Genomic DNA, 20250 nt, shown 5'->3' on the forward strand with positions numbered 1-20250 from the left:
TCCAGCAGCATTGTTTTTGACAGAGTGAAAATGCACACTTAAATTTAAAGTGCATGGAAATATGCAACACAAATATACTAGACATTTAGCACTTCTAGAAATGGCTGTTTTAAAACCAGAAGAAAACATTTCATTCAATATTACACTTCCCGGCAGAGATTCAACAGTACAAAGTTAAAGAACTTGGTTGTGTTCACCATTTATGGGAAGTTCCTAATTAAGACTTAAATTACCAGGTAAAAGAAGCTTGTAACTAACCAGTGACCTAAATCAGTGGTTCCCAACCAGGGGTATTAGGCCCCCTGGGGGTACTTGGCCTCTCCACAGGGGGTACTTGAAAACACTCATGACACCATAGACTTACTAGTGAAATTAACATGAGGGGGTACTTCAGGGGTACTCCAAGCAGTGCAAAATCTTTTTGGGGGTACAGTAACTGAAAAAGGTGGGGAGACACTGACCTAAATTGATCAAATTGTTCACTCTTTCTTTTTAAATGTACTGCGCCCTGGTTAATCATCTCCCTTTAATTAAGACCTAAAGTACTAGATAAAAACGTCCCTAACATGGTGAACACAGCGGAGTACTTTTACCTTGTATTTTTTACACCTTTGCTTCCCTCAGTCATACATTTACAGACTAGGAAAAGTCCCTAGATATTGACATCAAGTCAGTCACTGTGCCAAGGCTTAACTTTAAGTGCTGTAAAAACATCAGCAACCCAGAACTCTAAACCCTACTTTGGGCCGGGGCCTTTCGGGAAATAGAACTGATCCAACAACTCCATTCTAATCCCTTTTATGATCAGGACAAAAAAACCTTAGCGAGATGAGATTTTTTTAACTCCAATAGCATGAGCAGTGTATACAATTGGTGGCATTTATAACAAACAACTGACCACTATTAAGAAACACAATCACAAGGAAGTTCACAAGAAATGTCTTTTATAGACTTTGGCTCTCCTTGGCGTTCGTAACATTCATATAGTGTAAAGCAGGGGGCTGTTTGAACCATAGCAACACTGAACCTTTGAAGGAGGATCTCATAAAGTTACTCAGCAGTTCAGGTCCAATTATTAATTCATTTATAGAAAAGGGAAATGCATAACTTGATTCCAATTTAGAAAGACGTTCTGTCTTCCAGGGGGTCGAGCAGAAATCAATCATATGAATCAAAGGATAAAAAAATAAAATCACCTTTGACTTTTGACAATGTAAAACAAAGACTGATACCGAAAATATATTTTTATTGACTAATTTAGAATTGAATACATCTCAATCAGTTAAGAGTCAATTAATTAAGATGAGTCAAGTCCATTTCAATTTTCAGTCGCTTCAGGAATTAAACCGAAATATTGATATTTCCTCATTGCTTCTAGAAACGGAATTGGAATTTCTGATTAGCTCCTGAAGTGAAATAGAATTAATCCCAAACTTGGTATCCAGCTGAATTGAGAAACTTTGCAAGGCTGCTTTTCAGTCATTATTGTTGACCTAAAATATTTGGTTTACAGTGTACAGTTTAGAGACAAACGTTTCTAACAGAATCCTCAGAAGCTAACCCTGTAGACAGATCAGTTAGTGTAGGGGTCCTGAACACATTCCTGAACAATGTCATTGATGCCAGACAGAGATGGGCAGTGGAGGAGCTTTCATTTCCTGCTGCAGTGAAGCTGAACATCCACATGGGGGCAGTGTGGTACAAGGAATTATAGCTGACGTAACCCATGAAGTACCTGGCCTACAGTTCTAAAGTTTCGGGTAAGGGTTAGCTTCTGAGGAGGCTCCATGGAACATTTCCCCCAAGTACAGATCTACAATCAGTTTCCCCTTCCCCAAACTTAAACCTGGTGAAATAAGGAAAACTGACCCTAGATCAGTATTTAGAAGCAACGTGACCCTTTAAAGGGATATTGCAGTTTTGTTTTGCATGTTATACCAAACTGTCCACACTGTTTTAGTTTTGTAGAGTCACAGTTTTTTTTGGGGGGGGGCCATATAGTTCCATTCCTGAGCTTCTTTGGACGGCTTTGTTGTGGTTTATGAGCCAAAGTAGTGGTACGAAATGGCCTCAGTAATCTACACGCTTGTCAATAGCAAAACACCTGGCTAATTCCACTACTGGGTGCATAAACGTGTGCAGCTCAGACCAGTCCAACGGTTTAAAACGAGGGCAGGAAGTACCCGTTGTTTTAGAGCAGACCCATGTGGAGTGGTTCACCGTACACCAAACTAATGGGGGAAATCACGAAAGTTAACAAAGACCGTTCCAAACCGTTTGTTTGAAAACCACCTAAGCAACCAAAAGCTCAGGAATGGACAGTTTTACGCTGTGACGCTACAACACTAAAAGTAAAGGGATAATAACATGCAAAAACATCTTACATGCAAGAAAATAAAGAAAAACAGAATATCCAGAATTTACATGAATACATTCCAATGGCACATTCCAAGAAAGAGGCCTGATCGGAAATCAGTTGTTAGAGATAAAGGAACTGCAAATGACTTGGGAAATCATTTGGAAACCAGCAGGATATCAGCTATTATATTACATTAGACAGAGTACATTCAAAATGCTAGATGTTTGGCAATTCAATGTGTAGGAGTGTGTGGGAGTATTTGTGTATTCTACTTTTTCAGCATGTTTTGTGTGTCTGTTTGCTTGTCTGTATGTGTGTGTACCATTTTATGTATGTTTAAGGCGTTATCAGCAGGAACAGCCGCCCTGGTTTTCGGGGGGCGTGTCCTTTAGGCTAGGGCCTTTGTGATTGGCCATTGGGGTTTCACCATTCATGCTCTCGTTCATCTTCTCACAGATGACATCCACAAGTCGCTCAAACACCTGCTTCACATTGACGTTGTCTTTGGCACTGGCTTCGAAGAACTGGAACCCTGGAGAGAGCGTGATGAGAGGGCAGGGATGAGGACATCACCCAAAAAACAATCGACTGTGTGTGAATATCAGGGCTCGGCAATAGGCAACCCATGGGCTGAATCCGACCTGAAAGGGTTATTTTTTTTGGCTTCATCAGAGTTCCACCAACAGCACCTTCTGTAATTATTGGGAAAGTAAAGCATCTCTTAGTTGACAATTAGAATGAGGTTATAGATTCGCAGCTTTGATTTCAGGGTTTCATGGGCAACAACGTTTTTAGGACAGATTACCGTGATATCTAAATGAAGCACATATTTAGTATTTGGTCACATATACTTCCCGTGCAACACCTGGCCGAAGTCTGCAACTCACTGACCCCACCTGACGAAACGCCATTCAATAAGTATGGAGGCAACTGATTGTTCTTCAGCAGACAAGATAATTACTTACACTTTAGAATTAATTCTGCTACTTTCCTCTTGCCATCAATCAGCATGGTACTCTCACCTGTCCACTAGATCTTTGTCTAGAACTCTGCACACTTGTTTAGGTATCCTGTTTGTCAGACTAGGTGGTGGTTTGTACCTTGCTGTGAAGCCTGTAGTTCTGCTGGTTATGTCTTCTATAGTAGAGGCTGACACATCCAAGCTTACCTCCTGGAGAGGAATCTGTTGGACTTTTATTATTATTATTATTATTATTATTATTATTATTATTATTATTATTATTATTATTATTATTATTATTATTATTATTATTATTATTATTATTATTATTATTATTATTGCTTTCTTGAATTTCACCAAACAGCTTGTTGACAGACACTAACAGAAGACCCCAAAGGCAAACAAAACCTAGAATAGAGACTAGAACACTAACAGCTTTATGAGTGCATAAATCATTATTTTGGAACACACCTGACTAACCAGAAACCTCCAACAAGCGTTTTTGTCCTAACATTCCAACAACACTTTGGGTGGCCTGAAGTAAGGAGACTATGGACTAAAAGTGTTGTCACTTCTAAATAATGAAAGCAATATGGACACAAAAACCCTTAAATAACAGCAGAGTATCTATTGTAACCTCATAGTAATAGTCTAATTTCGAAACCAAACTTTTGTAAAGTAAAGAGAAAAATGTAAATGTCAATTTCCCAAAAATAAAGGAGTGCACTGTGGTTTCAGTTTACACCGCGGTGGGAACAGGACAAAGAGATATAGAAACGTATTGCCACCATTACTGTAACGTCTGCTGAATCATGTCTCTATTAGCCTTGCCCTGGTTTAGATGTTTACATTGTGGGCGTGTGACCATGTGTACATTTTCCTTTTGAGGTGGAGAGAGAGAGAGAGAGAGAGAGAGAGAGAGACACACACAAAGAGGTGCAGAGACAGACGTGGTGTATTTTCTCGCACCCAGCTCGTCAGCTAGCCTCTGTCCATCCTCCGTGGGCACCAGCCTGTCATCCTCCAGGTCAAGCTTGTTCCCCACCAGGATCACCTGAGCGTTGTCCCAGGAATACGTCTTGATCTGGGTGGCCCTGACAACCACAACCAACGCGTCACGGGTTTACTCCGGTAACACGCTCACCTGTTGCTGACTGACTAACAGCGACGGAGGCATGACTAACTGCTCAACACACAGAAATCCATAGAGGAATCCACACAGAAAGAACGGTGAATGAATGAAACATTCAGACAACTAGCCATCGGTGCATTAAATCTACTTCACGGCAACGGTCAGGCCTACCAGTCCTGCACGGCATAGAAGGAGTCCTGGTTGGTGATGTCAAACATCAGGATGAAGCCCATGGCTCCTCTGTAGTATGCTGTGGTGATGGTCCTGTAGCGCTCCTGGCCCGCTGTGTCCTGTCGTCATGGAGACACCCACACACACGAACACACACACACACACACACACACACAGTTGTTTTAGTGAAGGTTCAGTGGTGTGAAATCACTCTTCCTTAGGTAAATACGCATACAACAGCCGGCCAGGGTTTGCTACGGTAACAGGTGTAGCAACCGGTGACTAATCTGGAGACAGAACCGGACGCCGACACGGGTGCCGCGGGCTTCACCGTAGAAATAGAATTCCCAAAGGAATCAACCGTCTCATTGAGTTTCGGCAAACAGCCCAGCCACGTCTGGCACCACCACATTGTCTGCTGTACGTGGCTGTGGAGGAGTGTGAGGGGTTAATGGGGTTAAATCCGCGGCAGGGTGGAAGGTAATCATTAACGCCCAGCCGGCAGCAAACAGGGAAGAACCTGCCAAAATGGCCGTCGTGTTCCCACGCCCTCTATGTACACCAGGACACAGTGGCACTGATGCAGGACAGCGTAAACCCAGAGGGACTAGAATAGCACTCACTACTTTGGGCCAAGCGCTGGACACTTCAAAGGGGACAAGGCGCCTATTAGGACACGGGGCTAGTCTCCCTGTGAGGAGAGGACCTGACTGACATTAACAGACACGTCTTGGGTAGTCGGACAGCACCGTGAGAAAGTGTAAAGGACGAGGCAGCGGCGCTGCTGAGCCGAACAGCACAGCGATGACGAGGGACATGAAGTGTGGCTGACGCGGAGACCGCGACAGATAATCCCAAAACACAGGTGGCGTCCAAAATGGACCTTGTCCCAAGTAAAGCATTAGGGATGAGGGAACAGGGATGAGGGGAAACAGTGGTGTTTCCCTGATTAAAACACAGTGTGACGGGCACCATGTTACCACTATGAGCCCTTCTTTTACAGCAATAATGTGATTCCTTCTATCATAGTGTTAACAGTGACCACTGCTTTATAGTGTTAACACTCTTACATTGATAAATATGAGCCCTTTTAGAGCAGCAAACTTCCTCCTCACTCAGTAAACCCTCTTCCCAGCAGCCTGGTCATTAGGGCCAAACATTCTGAGAATTCACGTTGTTATCGGCAACCCTTCCCCTACTTCCTCCACTTTGTGGTAAATCAAAAACGTGAACACACCAGACCAAGATGGGAACGCACACACCCTGATGACCTTCGACCCCAATCTCACCCAGATCTGTAGCGTGAACCTGTTCTCGTTGCACGAGACCACGCATCAACCTGAGGACCACGGGAATGTGTTTCACCCGTGCACTTCACCATGTCGACGCTGAAGTCTCCCACACACGCAGACGCAATACCCTTTGACCCCGCTCACCCAGATCTGTAGCTTGACCCTCTTCTCGTTCCGGTAAACCGTCTTGACCTTGAAGTCGATGCCCACCGTGGAGACGAAGGCTGAGGTGAAGGAGTCATCAGCATAGCGGAACAGGAAGCTCGTCTTCCCCACGCTGCTGTTGCCGATGATCAGAAGCTTGAACATGTAGTCAAAGTTCTGGTCAGCGGCATCCTTCTGGGCCTGGGTCTGCTGCTGGAGGGCACCGGGGTCGCTTGCTAGCGCCATCTAGAGGACCGGAGGGGAGGAAACACATGAAGCAGAGCAACTTCACAGAGATGGACACATTTCACCTTTGTAAATCCCACTGAGGCAAAAAGCAAGCAAATGGACATCGCCAGTAATGGCCATATTCATTTTTTGTTTGGCCTAAAAAGGTATTTACATTTCTTCAAAATGAAAGGGAGAGTAAAATATTCCAAATTGCATACTTCTTCACACCTTCCTGGAAGCACCTTTGAAGCTATGAATCATTTGGCATAATATTTCAACTTTGCACAACTATTAGGGCAGCATATGTATAGCCTTTATTTTTCTCAAGTTCCTTAAATTGTGTTGGGATTTATTGGTCTGTAATATTCTTACCGTGTAACAATTGTTTTCCAGCAGATTTCAGCGTGGACAGACACTATATGATTTAGGATTTCTTTTTTCTGTAAATTTATGTCAAAGAAATACCAACATGGTTTTCAAAGATGCGCTGAGTTTAGGTTTTTCATTCCTCCCTTGTACTTGATTAATTGGGTAAACTGGTTCGTTAGGAGGTCCCTCACCTGTCTTAACTTTACACCAATTGAATGTAATAGCCAAACAACTGTAAGAGTAGAAGGTTGTGTAGTGCTTTATAAAAAGAAGACTATGAGGGGCATGCAAGACGTAGAACCTGCACATCGAAGACGTAGAACCCCTACGTTAAGACGTAGAACCCCTACGTTAAGACGTAGAACCCCTACGTTAAGACGTAGAACCTGTACGTGATGATCAGAGTGGATTCATGACAATGCTGTGGAAGTCAGCAAGCGTCCTCCTCCCTTGATAACTCTCTCCGCTATGCTTCAGTTCTGCACCATAAAAAAAAGCCAGAACGTTCTCTCTCTCTCCTCCCTCCATCCCCCTCTCTCCTCCCTCCATCCCCCTCTCTCCTCCCTCCATCCCCCTCCCTTCATCCCTCCATCCCCCTCCCTCTCCTCCCTCCATCCCCCTCCCTTCATCCCTCCATCCCCCTCCCTCTCCTCCCTCCATCCCCCTCCCTTCATCCCTCCATCCCCCTCCCTCTCCTCCCTCCATCCCCCTCCCTCTCCTCCCTCCATCCCCCTCCCTCTCCTCCCTCCATCCATCCCTCCCCTCCCTCCATCCATCCCTCTCCTCCCTCCATCCCTCCCTCCTCTGGCCCCTGGCCCACAGCCTATCATGGATGCTGAGCTGAGCAGTGCTCTTTGCCTGATTAAGACTGTTTCCTTGGCGACCAGCTCAGCACAAACCATCCATCGCCATAGAAAATGGACTGACCGAAACTCAGCAGAACAGAGACCCAGAAAACACACGCACAATGAATACTGTAATACAACAATGAAACTACCAGTGTGCTACTGCTGCCAAAACAGCACTAATCTAAATTCGCTGTGCGTTCATCATGTCTGCATCCATATTTGTTCTCGTCACGGGTACAATTCGCCCAATTTCATCATATTATGCCCCTTTTTTAATCAATCATCACATTCACTTTAGGCCCTTTTATCGATGATGAAACGCCACAGTTACAGTCACAGAAACAGAATTCCACTCGTTACAGGCTTAATGGGTCCACCAGTGTCTACTGTAAAGGACGGTCAACCCGATGAAGAGGGGGCTGTGCTCAAAGTGGCTTCAGAGGCCCGGAGGAAAACCTGAGCACGGCTCAACGTTCCAAACACTCACAGCTGAAGCGGTCTTCTGCAGTGATTCCATGTTGACAGGGCACTTGATGCTTGGTGGAGGTTACTTCCCTCCACAACAAAATGCTCTGACACTTGCCTTATTTCGACATGACCCAACCAATTTAGGAGATTTTTTTTTGCAACCCAAACAGACAGGGGTGAAGCACAAAATGTTGGGCCCTGTACATATGCGGTCTCTGAGGGCCCCTCCCCTCTTTATTCAAGAAAAACATTTTCGAGGGCCCCTCTACACGTTAGGGCCCTAAGTACTAAGCACCCCTTTTCCTCCTGTCTGACGCCACTGCAAACAGCACCCTATTTCTCTTCCCCTAATGTGGTGAACTATTTCTGAACATTGCCCCTTACAGTGTGACATTTGAGATCTCATTGTCTAGTCTGGCGTATATGGACTATGCCTAATACATTATGAATCGACATACGTTGTCAGCTCAACAGAAACGGTTTGAATTCTCATCAGTTCTGACATTGCCCAACAGCCTTAAAATGAGCTCTCTTTGGATTTAATGTACTTTCTACAGCTCTTTACAAACGCGATCAGTGGGACACTACTTTAAATGTAGTCATTACGCGAATAAAGGAGAAAAGAAACTGGCCGTAGGCATCAGCTGACGCAACAGCTGTCAGTAGGCTAAACCAGCGCTGCAGTCTAGCGGATTAATTAACCTTTTGTATCCTTTTGTTAAAAAGAAAACAATGACTGAACTGTGATAACTCCGAGTTCATTATGTAACGATCCCGATAATCTGCGTTCAGAATATAATTTGTGCGCTTCCATATGGCAGAGGCATGTTTACCTGTCAAACAAGTAAAGAACAAATAGCGACCTACCACAAAAACACAACATATGAAATGCTCTTGAAAATACTTTATCTGTCTTTACCTTAAATACAGTGTGCGAATCCTCCCTTTTATGTCCGCCCTTCTGCCGATCCTACACGGTGTGTCTCCTTTTCTCTTTATGCGCTACTCCAGGGTCTCATGCTCGCTCCTCCTGGCTTTGGCGAAATCAAATGCGGCAGAAGTTTGCCAGTATGACTCAAGCTGTGTTAAGGACCAGATCGACTCACAAAAGCCGATGAGTCCACGTTCATACAACTCTCAAAAGCGGCTTAAGTAGAAAACTCGCTACCCGTTGCGGGTTTGAATTAGCAGAACTTCTGACATTCGCTGTTTTCCTGCGGCGCACGCGTTGTGAATTGCAACATTAGTGCTTCCCCCCCATCTATCATGGCTTTCTCTCTCTCGTTCAACAAAGTTTAAATTGCTTTAGCTTATGAGGTTAAAATGGTACAGTGGCCATGTATACATAGCTGTGAATATATGTACAAGTTTAATACGTTTAGATTATCTGGCAATATGGTAATATAATTTCAGTTGTTCGCATGTGGATATACAGAATCAACAAACATTTTAGTGATGTTATAAGTATTAGGACAAATTACAGGTTTTTGGTTGTTAAGGTTCACTATATATTTTTTTAAAATAATACAATTATGAGGTTATTTGGTATGAGGGCAAACCATCGAGAAAATGCTAGTGTTTTTTTGTAAGCAGTGCCCACAATTGTCGAAACCAAACCACTATGAACAAATGTGAGTTAATGTCGTCCTAATTGAGTGTACGAGTCTGGTGGATGCAGAGCGGTTTGTTCAGGTTATTTTCCAGATCATATTGCCTCCAACAGAAAATAATAGCAGGGTTTCATAACGCAGTAGATTTTATCGTAAACACGAATATAACGTTTTTAAACTCTTCTGAAATAATACGGAGAGTCCTGTATTCAACGAGAACGATTGAGGAAGCTACAGAGATCATACCCAAGACATTCAACCTCATTAATTAACAAGGTGACAAGGAACGTTATCCCTCGCCATTTGTGCCCTGGTACTGTCCAGATTACTACCAAAATGTTTGGTAAAGCTTCTGTCAACCATAGCCAATAGTTCTTTCAGAGGGATGAAGAAACCTTTGATATTTCTTTTAACATTTCAAAACAGACACTTTTAGCATGGTTAATATGATGTCTCAAGTTGCATTCAAACCAATTTTCTTTCAACCATTTTATTCATTTTGTATGTCTTTAAATAGTAGTTCGTATATATGTCCTCTTGTTGTACAGCTACTCTTCGTACTGGTTCTTGAAAAAGAATGTTCTGGCATTGTTTGAGTCTCGACAGTGTTTGCAACATGTACTTGTTGTTTCAACACAAATCATTGACTGATTCATTTGCCAGACCAGACCTGTGCATATAAAAAAAAAAGCAGAAACCTTTTCAGTATTTTTTACAAATGTGTAAATGTCAATAAGTCCATCATGGCTGACCTCATAGGTCCCTGAGGTAGAAACTGAATCCAAAATGAACCCCTCACCTTCACTTCGGCTCTCCTTGAAGTGCGTGCCTCAGCAGTTTTTTCAAAGATCTCTCAAAGATGAGTGAGTGAAAATTATCGACGGATGCAGGGGCCTGTTATATCATCCAGTGGCCCTTTCCAGCAAAGACGGAGCATGAAAGGCAACACGTTATTTCTGAGTTTAAGCAAATTCTTTTTTTTTTTCACTTAACCCCAATTTTCTCCCCTAACTGTATTGTGAATTTCACCATGCCTAGTTGGAACCACTACACAGCAGGGGAGTCAATGGTCGAGATGTTTCCTCCTGGCACGTCACACCAAGTAGTTCTGATACTTATCACAGTGCTCATTCAACCAGGACTCTTTCGCTAGTACACACACGCTGGAGAACACATTCCTCGGCCAACATCCACAACGTAACTTTCACGAGCGCCTGACCTAAGGAGTCCCCACAACAGAATACACCTTGCAATGTTTTCATTTTAAATTCTGTGATAGTACCACCGCCAATCAGTTTCATTTTGTAAACATTAGACACATTGCAGTATTCACCCAAGTTGAAGCAAAAAACCTGATTGTGGTGTCGGAGCATGCACGCACCCACAGCCAGAGACCAATTTCACTGTGGGGGACATTAAAATGGGAGGTTAGCATCCTGAGGGAAGTGTGATATATGTGTCTTTAACACTCATCCTCGTCAATATTCACAAACCATTCAGGAATATCCGTTATCACGTTAGAGTCCATATTCATCTGGGTGTGTTCAGAAACACAGGGTTTTGACAGATAATAGAAATCATTTTTCTGTATGGGAACGGGATGTGCTGAGCCTAATCCAGCTGGGAAATGTTTACCCTCTAAAAGTCCTGCCCTATTGGTCTCTATAACAATGGGCTTCCAATTTGTTTTTAAAGTATTTAATGGCCTAGAAGCAGCACCAAGCCATGAAGTGGTCAATGTTTTCATTAAAACTATGCACATTAAGACCAACTCCTACAAGCATGTCCACAAAATAAGGTTTTACATTTTCAATGAAGTACTGGCTGACAACACTCAGTAAAAAAGCTGCAGTTTAAAACAGACTGTAAAAGGTTTTATTAGCATTTTTTTGGTCTGCGTGTCAACTCGATCAGGCAAGTACAAACAAGCTTTAACTAGGCAAAAGTCTCATGAGAATTTTCTTTAGCAATGTCTCTCACTCCATGGGGGTTGACACTGTCTTTTAGAATAGAAACACTGGATATACAAATATATTTTTAAAATACATATCAAATGATCACTTTTTTCTCTTAGAATTTCTATTTAAATCCCACTCAAAAAGCACTGATATAAATCTTAAGTATGAGTATGTCCCTAAGGCTATTCTCTATGTAGTCCACCACTTCTGTGCAGAGCCCTGTGTGACTTCAGGTTGGCTCTGGTCAAATGTATGGAATTTGATGTAATTTGGCACACAGCTCCCGGGGCACTGAGACGCAGGACGTACAGCCAGATTGCAGTAGAATGGATGAAAGTGTTTTTTACTGGAGCTGTGTGCTCGGCGAGAAGCGTTACAGATCTCGGAATACATGCAATGCACTACCTGTGATAACCATCTGTGCCTCTGAGGGTCCGCTTGCACCATTTTGATCTTTGCCACTAGTCAACATTTGTCTTTTGACCAATCAAATTGGCTCCGATATAAATCTGACATGAAGAGAGATGTGATGTGATTGGTCAAAAGACCAAAAGATCAGTGAGGGAATTGTCAGAATCTGGCTGCCCATTTGAACAATCTAACATTTTCTTTATTCCTAATGAGAAGGCATAAAAGATGGACCTGAGTTCACATTAAGTATTCCTATTTATTCTACTGGTATTTATATTATCAAAACATTGGATTTCTTTTTTTTTTTTACAAAAATAAAAAGGTATTGTTATAAAATAAGCAACGTCAATAACTCCAAAACACAAGTGAAAAATATCAAAGTGATTCTACATCCCCATTTAAGCATAAAGTGGAATTGATCTCGCAAAAAACAACATCTACTGAAGTACAGAACTACATGAATACAAACACTTAAGCCACATTCCTCTGAAACACAATGATAGCTGGTTTCCAAACTGTAAATAAAGGTATTAAGATACAGCCTCTTGCAACAAGACTAAACCAGACAACCTCAGTGGTAACGCTGCTAAATATACAAACACCGCTGTATCCTAAATATACATCACATACTTGACCAGCACAACCTAACCCTCATGACAAACATACAGATTTTCTTAACAGTACAAAACCATCAGGCTTCTCAAAAAAAGAAACAATACAAAAATACAAAATATAGAAAAAAAAAAAGACTAATCATCTGTCGGTGAACCAGAAACAACCACTACTATTCTTTTGCTACCGCGCAGACGCATCCCACGTAGCCGTTTCACACAGCTAAGCTAGCGGGTTTCTCAGCAACGGGCGACGGAGGCCTCCTGAGCGGGGCGTTAACGGCCCATAGCCTCTGAAACTCTGCGATGAAGGGCCGGACCAGGTCCGGCTCATCCGTGACCAGGACGTTCTCTTTGTTGCTCTGGATGGCGGTCAGGGTCCAATTCAGGGAGCCTGTGATCAGGCGCCGGCCGTCCACGACGGCAAATTTGTGGTGCATGTGGACCGCCCCGGAGTCACACCTCACACAGATACCTGCGGGACGGAAGGGAACGCCACACCGGTGAGGTCCAACAGTCACGTACTGCGTTTGAAAACCTGCGGACGTTTAAAGCCACCCGGACACGTACGCATGGCTGTCAGACGGCGTCAGGCGTCCGAGCTGCAGGGGAAGATGGAAACCACTCAGGGCTATCGGGGATTTTAAAACAGAGTTCAATTGTGATGCGGGGGGGGGGGGGGGCAAAAACCGTGGACAAAACTGCACGAGTTACCAAGAACACAGTTAATGTTGTTTTTTTATTGGGATATTTAATGATACTTTTTGAATGACAGGGCAGTAGTTAGCGGATCTAGACAGGAGCTGAGACAGTTACACCAGACACTGGCACTAAACACTGTGAATGTCTCTGTTGCGACTTGAAAATCGTTTTAAAAATTGATGCCAAGAATTGAAAATAGCTGTATAGCCATTTCCCCCCCATCAACTTGATAGACCCTGAAGAAGTCTGGAATGGGAAAGATATTGCCCAGTGCAGCACTGTAGTTTACAGAACCATGGCCTAGTTGATGTAATACCAGCAAAAGGTATTTCTACCATATACCGACCCTGGGTGTGAATATGTATCTAATCAAAGAACATTAGGGTTTTATTTTTCACTGGAAAGAGAGGAAATGTTTCTTCCACTAATTGCTGTCGTTGAGAAAACATCCAATGTATTCTGGTTTTATTACTACAACTTCAATGCTATTTCATGTTGCAAACACCATTGCTCACCCTATGCCTGTCTGGTTCATACCTATTGTGTCCAGACAGACCCTGACAATTCCAAGCCCTGTTTAAGTACAACCCGGGCATGTCTCAATCTGTCCTTTTTCTGCCCTTTTTCAAGAAACACATTCCTCAGCCTCCTTTCCTTTTTATTTTTAAACCAACACAAATTAGTTCACTGTGCTGTCTCGTTTCCAATTCACTTGAGATAGTGTAGGTTTGAATCTAATTATGGGAGAGTGAAAAAGAAAGAAAAGGAGAAGTCAGACTCATTAATAACATGCCTAGGGTGAAGGGCTTCTGACTTAGCATGCCCAATGGGTCCAGACCCAGCAGCAACATCCATTAGAAATCAATCATCTCTCTGTAGGGTCCTTAACGGCACCCTGTTCCCTGGGTAGAGCACTGTAGGGACCCTGGACAAGGCAGAGGACTAGGGATCCATTTGAGACACCCCCCTCTCATCTGTATCAATTCATCTCCAAGGGACCCGGCAGGGCCTTTTAAATGTTCTTATTGTACCTGCTCTGTTGACTGAGAACACGTTCTTTTCTTTTAACAACCCCGGGTGAAATTACTGTCAACTCCCTTCGTTCGTGGACAGAACAACATGTTTTTACCAGCTGGAGGATTCGATTCAACGACCCTTTGGGAACTGGTCAGACACCCTAGGCTAGCCGACTCACGCTTACCACCAGTAGCATCTGACCAGTCCTTCATGTGTGCCTCGTGACCTCGTCCATGGAACACGTTTAGAGTCGCTGGCTGTCAGAGTCACCATAACCCTGGAATTGCCCGAAATCCAAATTGTACATTTGTTGAGAACTAGGGGCCTCAGAGTGTTTCCCGGGCCTCATGGCTTACCCACGAAAAACTCTGGGCCTCAGACATAACCTGCTACCTGCTCTACGGACGGCCCCGATCTGAGACCCGGTGATGAGGGTGTAGTCCATGTCCGTGAGGATGCGAACGGCGACGCCGCGGGCGTGGAGCGCCAGGACGGCCCGGCTCAGGCTGGCGTTGGTGAAGGCGAACACACACAAGTCCAGGGAGGAGGAGGCGGACATAATGTGGCCCAGGAGACGGGAGAAGGAGGTCTCCACTCCGTGGGGTAAAGGACAGGGGCAGGGGCTGAGGGACAGACAGGAAACAGGAAGACAGAAAGAGGTGGGACTGGAGGTGAGCAGGGCTCTAACTTGTTCTCGCACACGAAATGTTTCGCTGCGCTCCCGGGGATTTCAGCTTTAGCGGTTAAAATATTCTTACAATGTGGGCCATCCGAAATGTAATCGCTGTATGACAATCTGCCTCGTCACATTATTTTTTTTATTTTTTTTTTTAAACAGTGATTTGAATCATGGCAGTCAAACCTGAGAGAAAAGAAAGCCCACTGTCTGGGGAAACACTGCGTTCCTTACAATGGCGAGTCAGGATGGAAGACATGCTCCGTGCACGCCACCTCAGTGGGGAAGAAAAACACTTCTTTGAGGGGCCCCCGGTTCCTGAGGCCATGAGGCCAGATGCGGCGTAAGAGCCAGCCCAGCCACTCCACGCTGAGGGTGAGGGCCACGGCTCCGAGTCCAAGGATCTTCACCGTTTGAACCACAGACATCTGTGGGCAGAGAGAGCATTAAGAGTCACGACACATTCTAATGGAAGTGCTACTCTACGTGCAGGGCTGCAGAATTGGGGGGGGGCTGAATATCCTGCCCCCCCCTCCACCCATATACAATACAAACCAACACCAATATGTGACACTTGATTGATGTCTATCGGGAGTATAGCATGAACTGTGGAAACTGGATTTTTTTTAAAACAGTCACCAGCTTCCTTTTTATCCTCTGCCTTCCAGCTCTTGATGTTAGGATTATGCAGGTGAAGTGATGACAGCTTTGATTGTTGAGACAGGGTATGCAAAACAGACATAACGATGTTAGCTGGGCATGCAGTTTTCACTAGCTTTACAGCGACATACAGTACAGGAAACTTATGTATCAAAAAACTGGTTATTTTATACAGGTGTGGTTTCTGACTTAATTTAAGCAATTAGCAAGAGTAACGGACTAAATGCATTCATTTTATGGAGCAATGTAAAGCTTCCATAAAACAAATTTAAAAAAAACGCATCAATAAATCACCAATGCTTATGGCTTTTACTCTCAAATGTCGCGTACTTCTGCAGCCGAGGCTACTAGCTCAGTCATCAAGAGTAGCTTGTTTTAAGCAGCCATATTTGGACAATAATTAACTCGTACATATAACCACTTCTGCCATCTCCTACACAAAACACACGGCTACCTGGACGTTATTCAGCGGCGAGTGCTTACCCTTAAAACCCACATATGTTTGAATGACGACCACACAAACTAGCTAGTTTGTCCAGCTAACGTTACTACTCGGCTTCCGTCAGCGGGGTGTTTGCAGGGGTTTATTACAGTTATGAATATTTTCAGCGGCAGACTACTTTGTCAAATAAAATAAAAGAAGAATTACCTGACTACTGACAAGTGTCGCCCCCTTGTGTTTCACCTTCAGAGGCGTATGTGGCCTAAAACTCGCGGGAGATTGCATGGTGTCCGCCAATCAGGTCAACTTCCGGTTCTCGTTACTTACTTCCTTTTTACTGAAAAGCCGAAGCGTGTGGTTTCTAACAGAAGGTAAACAAATACAGCATTTCAATTAGGAATTTGTGTAACCTAATCGTGTACTTTAAAATATTACTGTACGCGTATGAAAATACACGTATTTGTAATAGCCTAGCTTGAACCTAACGTTATTTAGCTACTTGCACGTAGTGTAGGATCTCATACTAGCCAGCCGCGTTATATTGTTAGCTAGCTAACTAGCTACCTTAGTTTTAGTTTCAAAACGTTGATTTAAATGAAGAATGTGGTCTATTCAGTTACACCGTTAAATGATTATATTTTGGTGAACTTTGCTCTACAGAGTTTAGCCGAAAGGTTACACGTGAAGACGTAGCTATGGGTCGCCGAAAGTCCAAGAGAAAGCCCCCTCCAAAGAAAAAGCTTACTGGGAATTTGGACACTCAGTTCACCTGTCCATTCTGCAATCACGAGAAGTCATGCGATGTCAAAATGTAAGTTTTGTTACACTATGGCTATCACTCAAATGCCCTTCATTTGAAATAGTGTTACTATAAACTGTTATTTAAATTACAACGATTTTTCAGCGTACAGACGTGTTGCTTGAAACTATGCGTTACGGCGGAATCCCATGAATATCAATGGACGGCTGCTAGTCATCTGCCGGACTAGGTGGCGTTGCTCAGTGTTTTTGATTTGTCCAACTTGTGCTCTTCTTTGCCTTATTGTATCAGAAACGGAATTAGATAAACCACAGAATAAAATGTTTTTATTGATGCGATAGCAACAACAGGTTATACACGAGATGGAAAAGCCACTTCCATACTTTATTGACATCCATCTCAAAACTGGGAGAGTAAGTTGCAAGGGAGCATGCTGGGAATTTAACCGTGGTCTCCAGTTGGAAGTTACACAGATATGTACATATTTTACCACTGGAACGCTGCTCGGTACAAAAGTTATGTGCAACTTGTAGGAATGTAGGTATTGCAAAGAAAAGGTAATGACTGTACCTTTTTATGAAGCGTGTATCCTACCATGTGACCAGTAGGTTGTTCTGCTAGACGAGTGGGGAACTGTTGGCTACAGAGACAGAAAGGTTTACTAAAGGGTTAAATGAGCCGACCGGTGCGACTGGTGATTACTCACCGCACTGAAACCTGTGTGCCAAGTATGTGTAGCGATGTGGTGTTTAACCTTTTGACTTTGTGTTGTACAGGGAAAGGGCAAGGAACACTGGGATAATATCATGCACAGTTTGCCTGGAGGAATTCCAAACCCCCATCACCTGTATCCTTTGAATGCGTCTGTTGAGCTGAAAACACCTTGGCTGTTGTTACTGAAATAAAGGTTGCCACGTATCCAATGATGCAGCGACCGCTGACCTTCCCAAACCATCCACTTTTGTCACTGATGTGAATTTTCCATTTTAGTTTTAAAGCGTGTGTATTTACAAGGTCTACAAATACACACTTAAACGATGAGGACCAAGAGGGTGTGGTATTTGGCGACTAGTAGCTGTTCCTATGCCTGACACAATGCCGGGTGGCTGTGTAAAGTAAATATGTACATGCGCTCATTAAACACTGGCCATTTAGCAGAAAACTCTTGGATACCTTCAATAGGTTAGGAATGAAAATAGTCCTGTTCTTCATTCGGTCATTGCCCCAGTATAAGGTCTCATACCCAGACTTACAGCCAATCAGTATTCAGGTTTGAACCACCTAGATTATGCTTTTTAATAAAACATCTTTACATCTTATTTTGGGTTGGTAGAAAGTAGATTCATTATTGTACCTCAGTTAGCCATTGGGTACATACAAATACAATTTCTGGGGACCATTTTTTTGCTCGCCTGGGCCACATATCACCAGTGGCTGCAAAAGTCCCGGAACGCATCAAGTATAGACAAATTGTCTGCTGAATGGCTAAGCATCCCCAGTTTAAACACTGTTCTATCCAATTTTCACCATTTATTGTTTCTAACGTCACCCGGTTAAGTCTGTCGGTTACATGTCCTTACCTCGCTTTCTTAGATCTGTCAGAGCCTGTGGACGTCTACAGCGATTGGATAGACGCTTGTGAAGCGGCCAATCAGTAGCCCAGGTTCCCCGGGGCTGAAGACGCATTGAAACAGGAAGCTGATTGGAGTTGGCACTTGTCTGTTTCTCACAACTCACTGGCCGGTCTTCAGCCCAACACAACAGTCCCGCCCCAGGCCGACCACATTGCAGACGGTGCCCTGCATTCATCGACAGTTGCTTTTCATCGACTGCACAGCCGGGCTTCCCGCTGCTCCGTCATATCACGTGACCCGCTGATGTGTTACACCTGTCTCGTTTCTGTGAGGAGTGTCAGGTGCCTGGAATGTTGTAAGCCTGGAATGCGACCTTTGACCTGTACCTCACTACATGTCTCCCACACTAGCGGCCAGGTTGTGGACCGAGGGTGGACCTCCCTGTCTGGCGTGGTCACAGCGGGGGTCGTCGTTCAGTCTGCATTTCCCCCTCCTCGCCGATTGTTTTCTTTTCCACAGAACTATCAACTGTCATGGCTACCTGTGGCTCCTAGACGTCACCAGTAGAATTATATAGTAGGTCACTAGTCTGGCTTCAGATCTGTTTGTGCTCTCCCATTTCATTGCTCGCTGGCAAGCTAAACCGTTGTTTGCTGTCACAGTGAGAGTGAGAAGGGGTTGTCGTTGGGACATCGACAGACAGGAACTTGGGCTATATAGGAACTGCTCTTGGTGGGTTTCTTCGATTTGACCACATTTGGTTTTCACTCTCCCTTGGGTACCTTGTGTCCTAGCCTGACTGCCTGTCCATTTCTGCCAGCTTCCTATGTAAAAGTGGGGGAAAAAACAGCACAAATAGATCTGGATCTAGAAAGTCGTGGCAGTGTTAAAGCAATTCCCAGGACTATCCAACAGTATTGTTACTTTCCATACAAACCAGTAGGTACTTCCAGAAAGCAGGATATGCTGTTAAACATATCTCTGGATTTTCAAATTCTTTTAGAAAGCTACATTTGAACATGGGATGTTGTTGGTTTTCAAGTCAATTATAGTGTCAGTTTAAAGTTAGAATTTTGGAACCGTTAGCTGGCTAATTCATTAATACTGCTTCCTGGAACTGCCCAGTCCCACAAGTCGTTTTGTCAAGTGGTGTATGAAATATTTTCTAAGATTATCACAGGTCTTATTTCTAGGGTTCTCCCTTAAGACATGTTGCTCCATTCCTTTGTTAGAGAAACTGGACAAAAAGGAAAGATTGGGTGGTATAAACACCAGGTTAATAGGTCCAGTATTACTATAGATTTCTTTGTCTTTCTAATAAGATAATTGCAAATGTTTTATTGTTGGTTTGCCCATTCTTTGTGATATTGTAATAATCTTTTGTTCTTTGATTTGAAAAATAAAGTGTTTTATTTTGACACCAATGATCAATGTCTGTGTCAGTGGTCTGATTGTGAGTTATCCATTGGAACTTGAGTAAGCTATAGGATATATATATCCCCTTTATAAAAAAGCATTTATATAAATATGAATGCTTTTTTTTATTTTTTATTTCCTAATAAGGGGCTGACTGAACACCAAATTGTACAGACTGCGACCAACTTTGTCTAAAGGCTGTTGTTTGAAATGCACACAGGTGGTCCTTTTAGCAAACTGTATACTGGTCACCTGCTGGGATCCAAACCTGGAGCGTGTGTGTCTGTGGGCTCAGCTGGGGTTGGTGACAATGTTGAGTGGATGTCCCTCAGCTCGTCACAATCTCCCCTGCTCCGCCCCCTTCTCACGCAGGCACACGCAGTCAAGTGTCACTACATTCTCTATTGTCAAGGCTGACAATCACCCACATTACTACAT

General features: G+C 43.6%; 3 protein-coding genes across 6 annotated transcripts; 1 reads left to right on the plus strand and 2 right to left on the minus strand.

Annotated features, from left to right (window-relative positions):
* Positions 1 to 927: 927 nt before the first annotated feature.
* On the minus strand, positions 928 to 9441 carry rab3da (RAB3D, member RAS oncogene family, a). The gene is made up of 5 exons (XM_010872816.3): positions 8895 to 9441; positions 6060 to 6305; positions 4624 to 4742; positions 4290 to 4414; positions 928 to 2891 (listed from the first exon to the last, which is right to left on the minus strand). Exons 2-5 carry the CDS (start codon positions 6303 to 6305, stop codon positions 2707 to 2709), a joined length of 675 nt encoding a protein of 224 aa, XP_010871118.1. The 5' UTR covers positions 8895 to 9441; the 3' UTR covers positions 928 to 2706.
* Positions 9442 to 11463: 2022 nt separating this feature from the next.
* On the minus strand, positions 11464 to 16359 carry pld6 (phospholipase D family, member 6). 4 transcript variants are annotated; one of them, XM_010872818.3, is made up of 5 exons: positions 16270 to 16358; positions 15600 to 15666; positions 15195 to 15388; positions 14678 to 14907; positions 11464 to 13040 (listed from the first exon to the last, which is right to left on the minus strand). In XM_010872818.3, the coding sequence occupies exons 3-5, from the start codon at positions 15386 to 15388 to the stop codon at positions 12781 to 12783; spliced, it is 684 nt and encodes a 227-aa protein (XP_010871120.2). In that variant the 5' UTR covers positions 15600 to 15666; positions 16270 to 16358; the 3' UTR covers positions 11464 to 12780. The 4 variants fall into 4 exon arrangements, with proteins under 4 accessions (XP_010871120.2, XP_010871119.2, XP_019905513.2 ...); XM_010872817.3 differs by lacking the exon at positions 16270 to 16358 and adding an exon at positions 16104 to 16259; XM_020049954.2 differs by having other exon boundaries at positions 15195 to 15666; positions 16270 to 16359.
* On the plus strand, positions 16341 to 19823 carry elof1 (ELF1 homolog, elongation factor 1). The gene is made up of 4 exons (XM_010872820.5): positions 16341 to 16433; positions 16723 to 16873; positions 17599 to 17669; positions 18416 to 19823. The coding sequence occupies exons 1-4, from the start codon at positions 16346 to 16348 to the stop codon at positions 18478 to 18480; spliced, it is 375 nt and encodes a 124-aa protein (XP_010871122.1). The 5' UTR covers positions 16341 to 16345; the 3' UTR covers positions 18481 to 19823.
* Positions 19824 to 20250: the final 427 nt, after the last annotated feature.

This window comes from Esox lucius, chromosome 9 (genome assembly GCF_011004845.1).
Source record: "Esox lucius isolate fEsoLuc1 chromosome 9, fEsoLuc1.pri, whole genome shotgun sequence".
Classification (NCBI taxonomy): Eukaryota; Metazoa; Chordata; class Actinopteri; order Esociformes; family Esocidae; genus Esox; species Esox lucius.

What these genes read in the sequence shown, in the direction of transcription:
- rab3da (XM_010872816.3), bottom strand. Translation starts at nt 6,305, where the DNA reads ATGGCGCTAGCAAGCGACCCCGGTGCCCTCCAGCAGCAGACCCAGGCC. An exon ending in GGGTCAAGCTACAGATCTGG is followed by an intron (nt 4,743 to 6,059) that starts GTGAGCGGGGTC and finishes CCATGACGACAG; the next exon opens with GACACAGCGGGCCAGGAGCG. An exon ending in GAGGCTAGCTGACGAGCTGG is followed by an intron (nt 2,892 to 4,289) that starts GTGCGAGAAAAT and finishes CGCTCTCTCCAG; the next exon opens with GGTTCCAGTTCTTCGAAGCC.
- pld6 (XM_020049954.2), bottom strand. Translation starts at nt 15,388, where the DNA reads ATGTCTGTGGTTCAAACGGTGAAGATCCTTGGACTCGGAGCCGTGGCC. An exon ending in TTCCATCCTGACTCGCCATT is followed by an intron (nt 14,908 to 15,194) that starts GTAAGGAACGCA and finishes TCTGTCCCTCAG; the next exon opens with CCCCTGCCCCTGTCCTTTAC. An exon ending in CGGGGCCGTCCGTAGAGCAG is followed by an intron (nt 13,041 to 14,677) that starts GTAGCAGGTTAT and finishes TCCGTCCCGCAG; the next exon opens with GTATCTGTGTGAGGTGTGAC.
- elof1 (XM_010872820.5), top strand. Translation starts at nt 16,346, where the DNA reads ATGGTGTCCGCCAATCAGGTCAACTTCCGGTTCTCGTTACTTACTTCC. An exon ending in AAGTCATGCGATGTCAAAAT is followed by an intron (nt 16,874 to 17,598) that starts GTAAGTTTTGTT and finishes TGTGTTGTACAG; the next exon opens with GGAAAGGGCAAGGAACACTG. An exon ending in ATTCCAAACCCCCATCACCT is followed by an intron (nt 17,670 to 18,415) that starts GTATCCTTTGAA and finishes TCGCTTTCTTAG; the next exon opens with ATCTGTCAGAGCCTGTGGAC.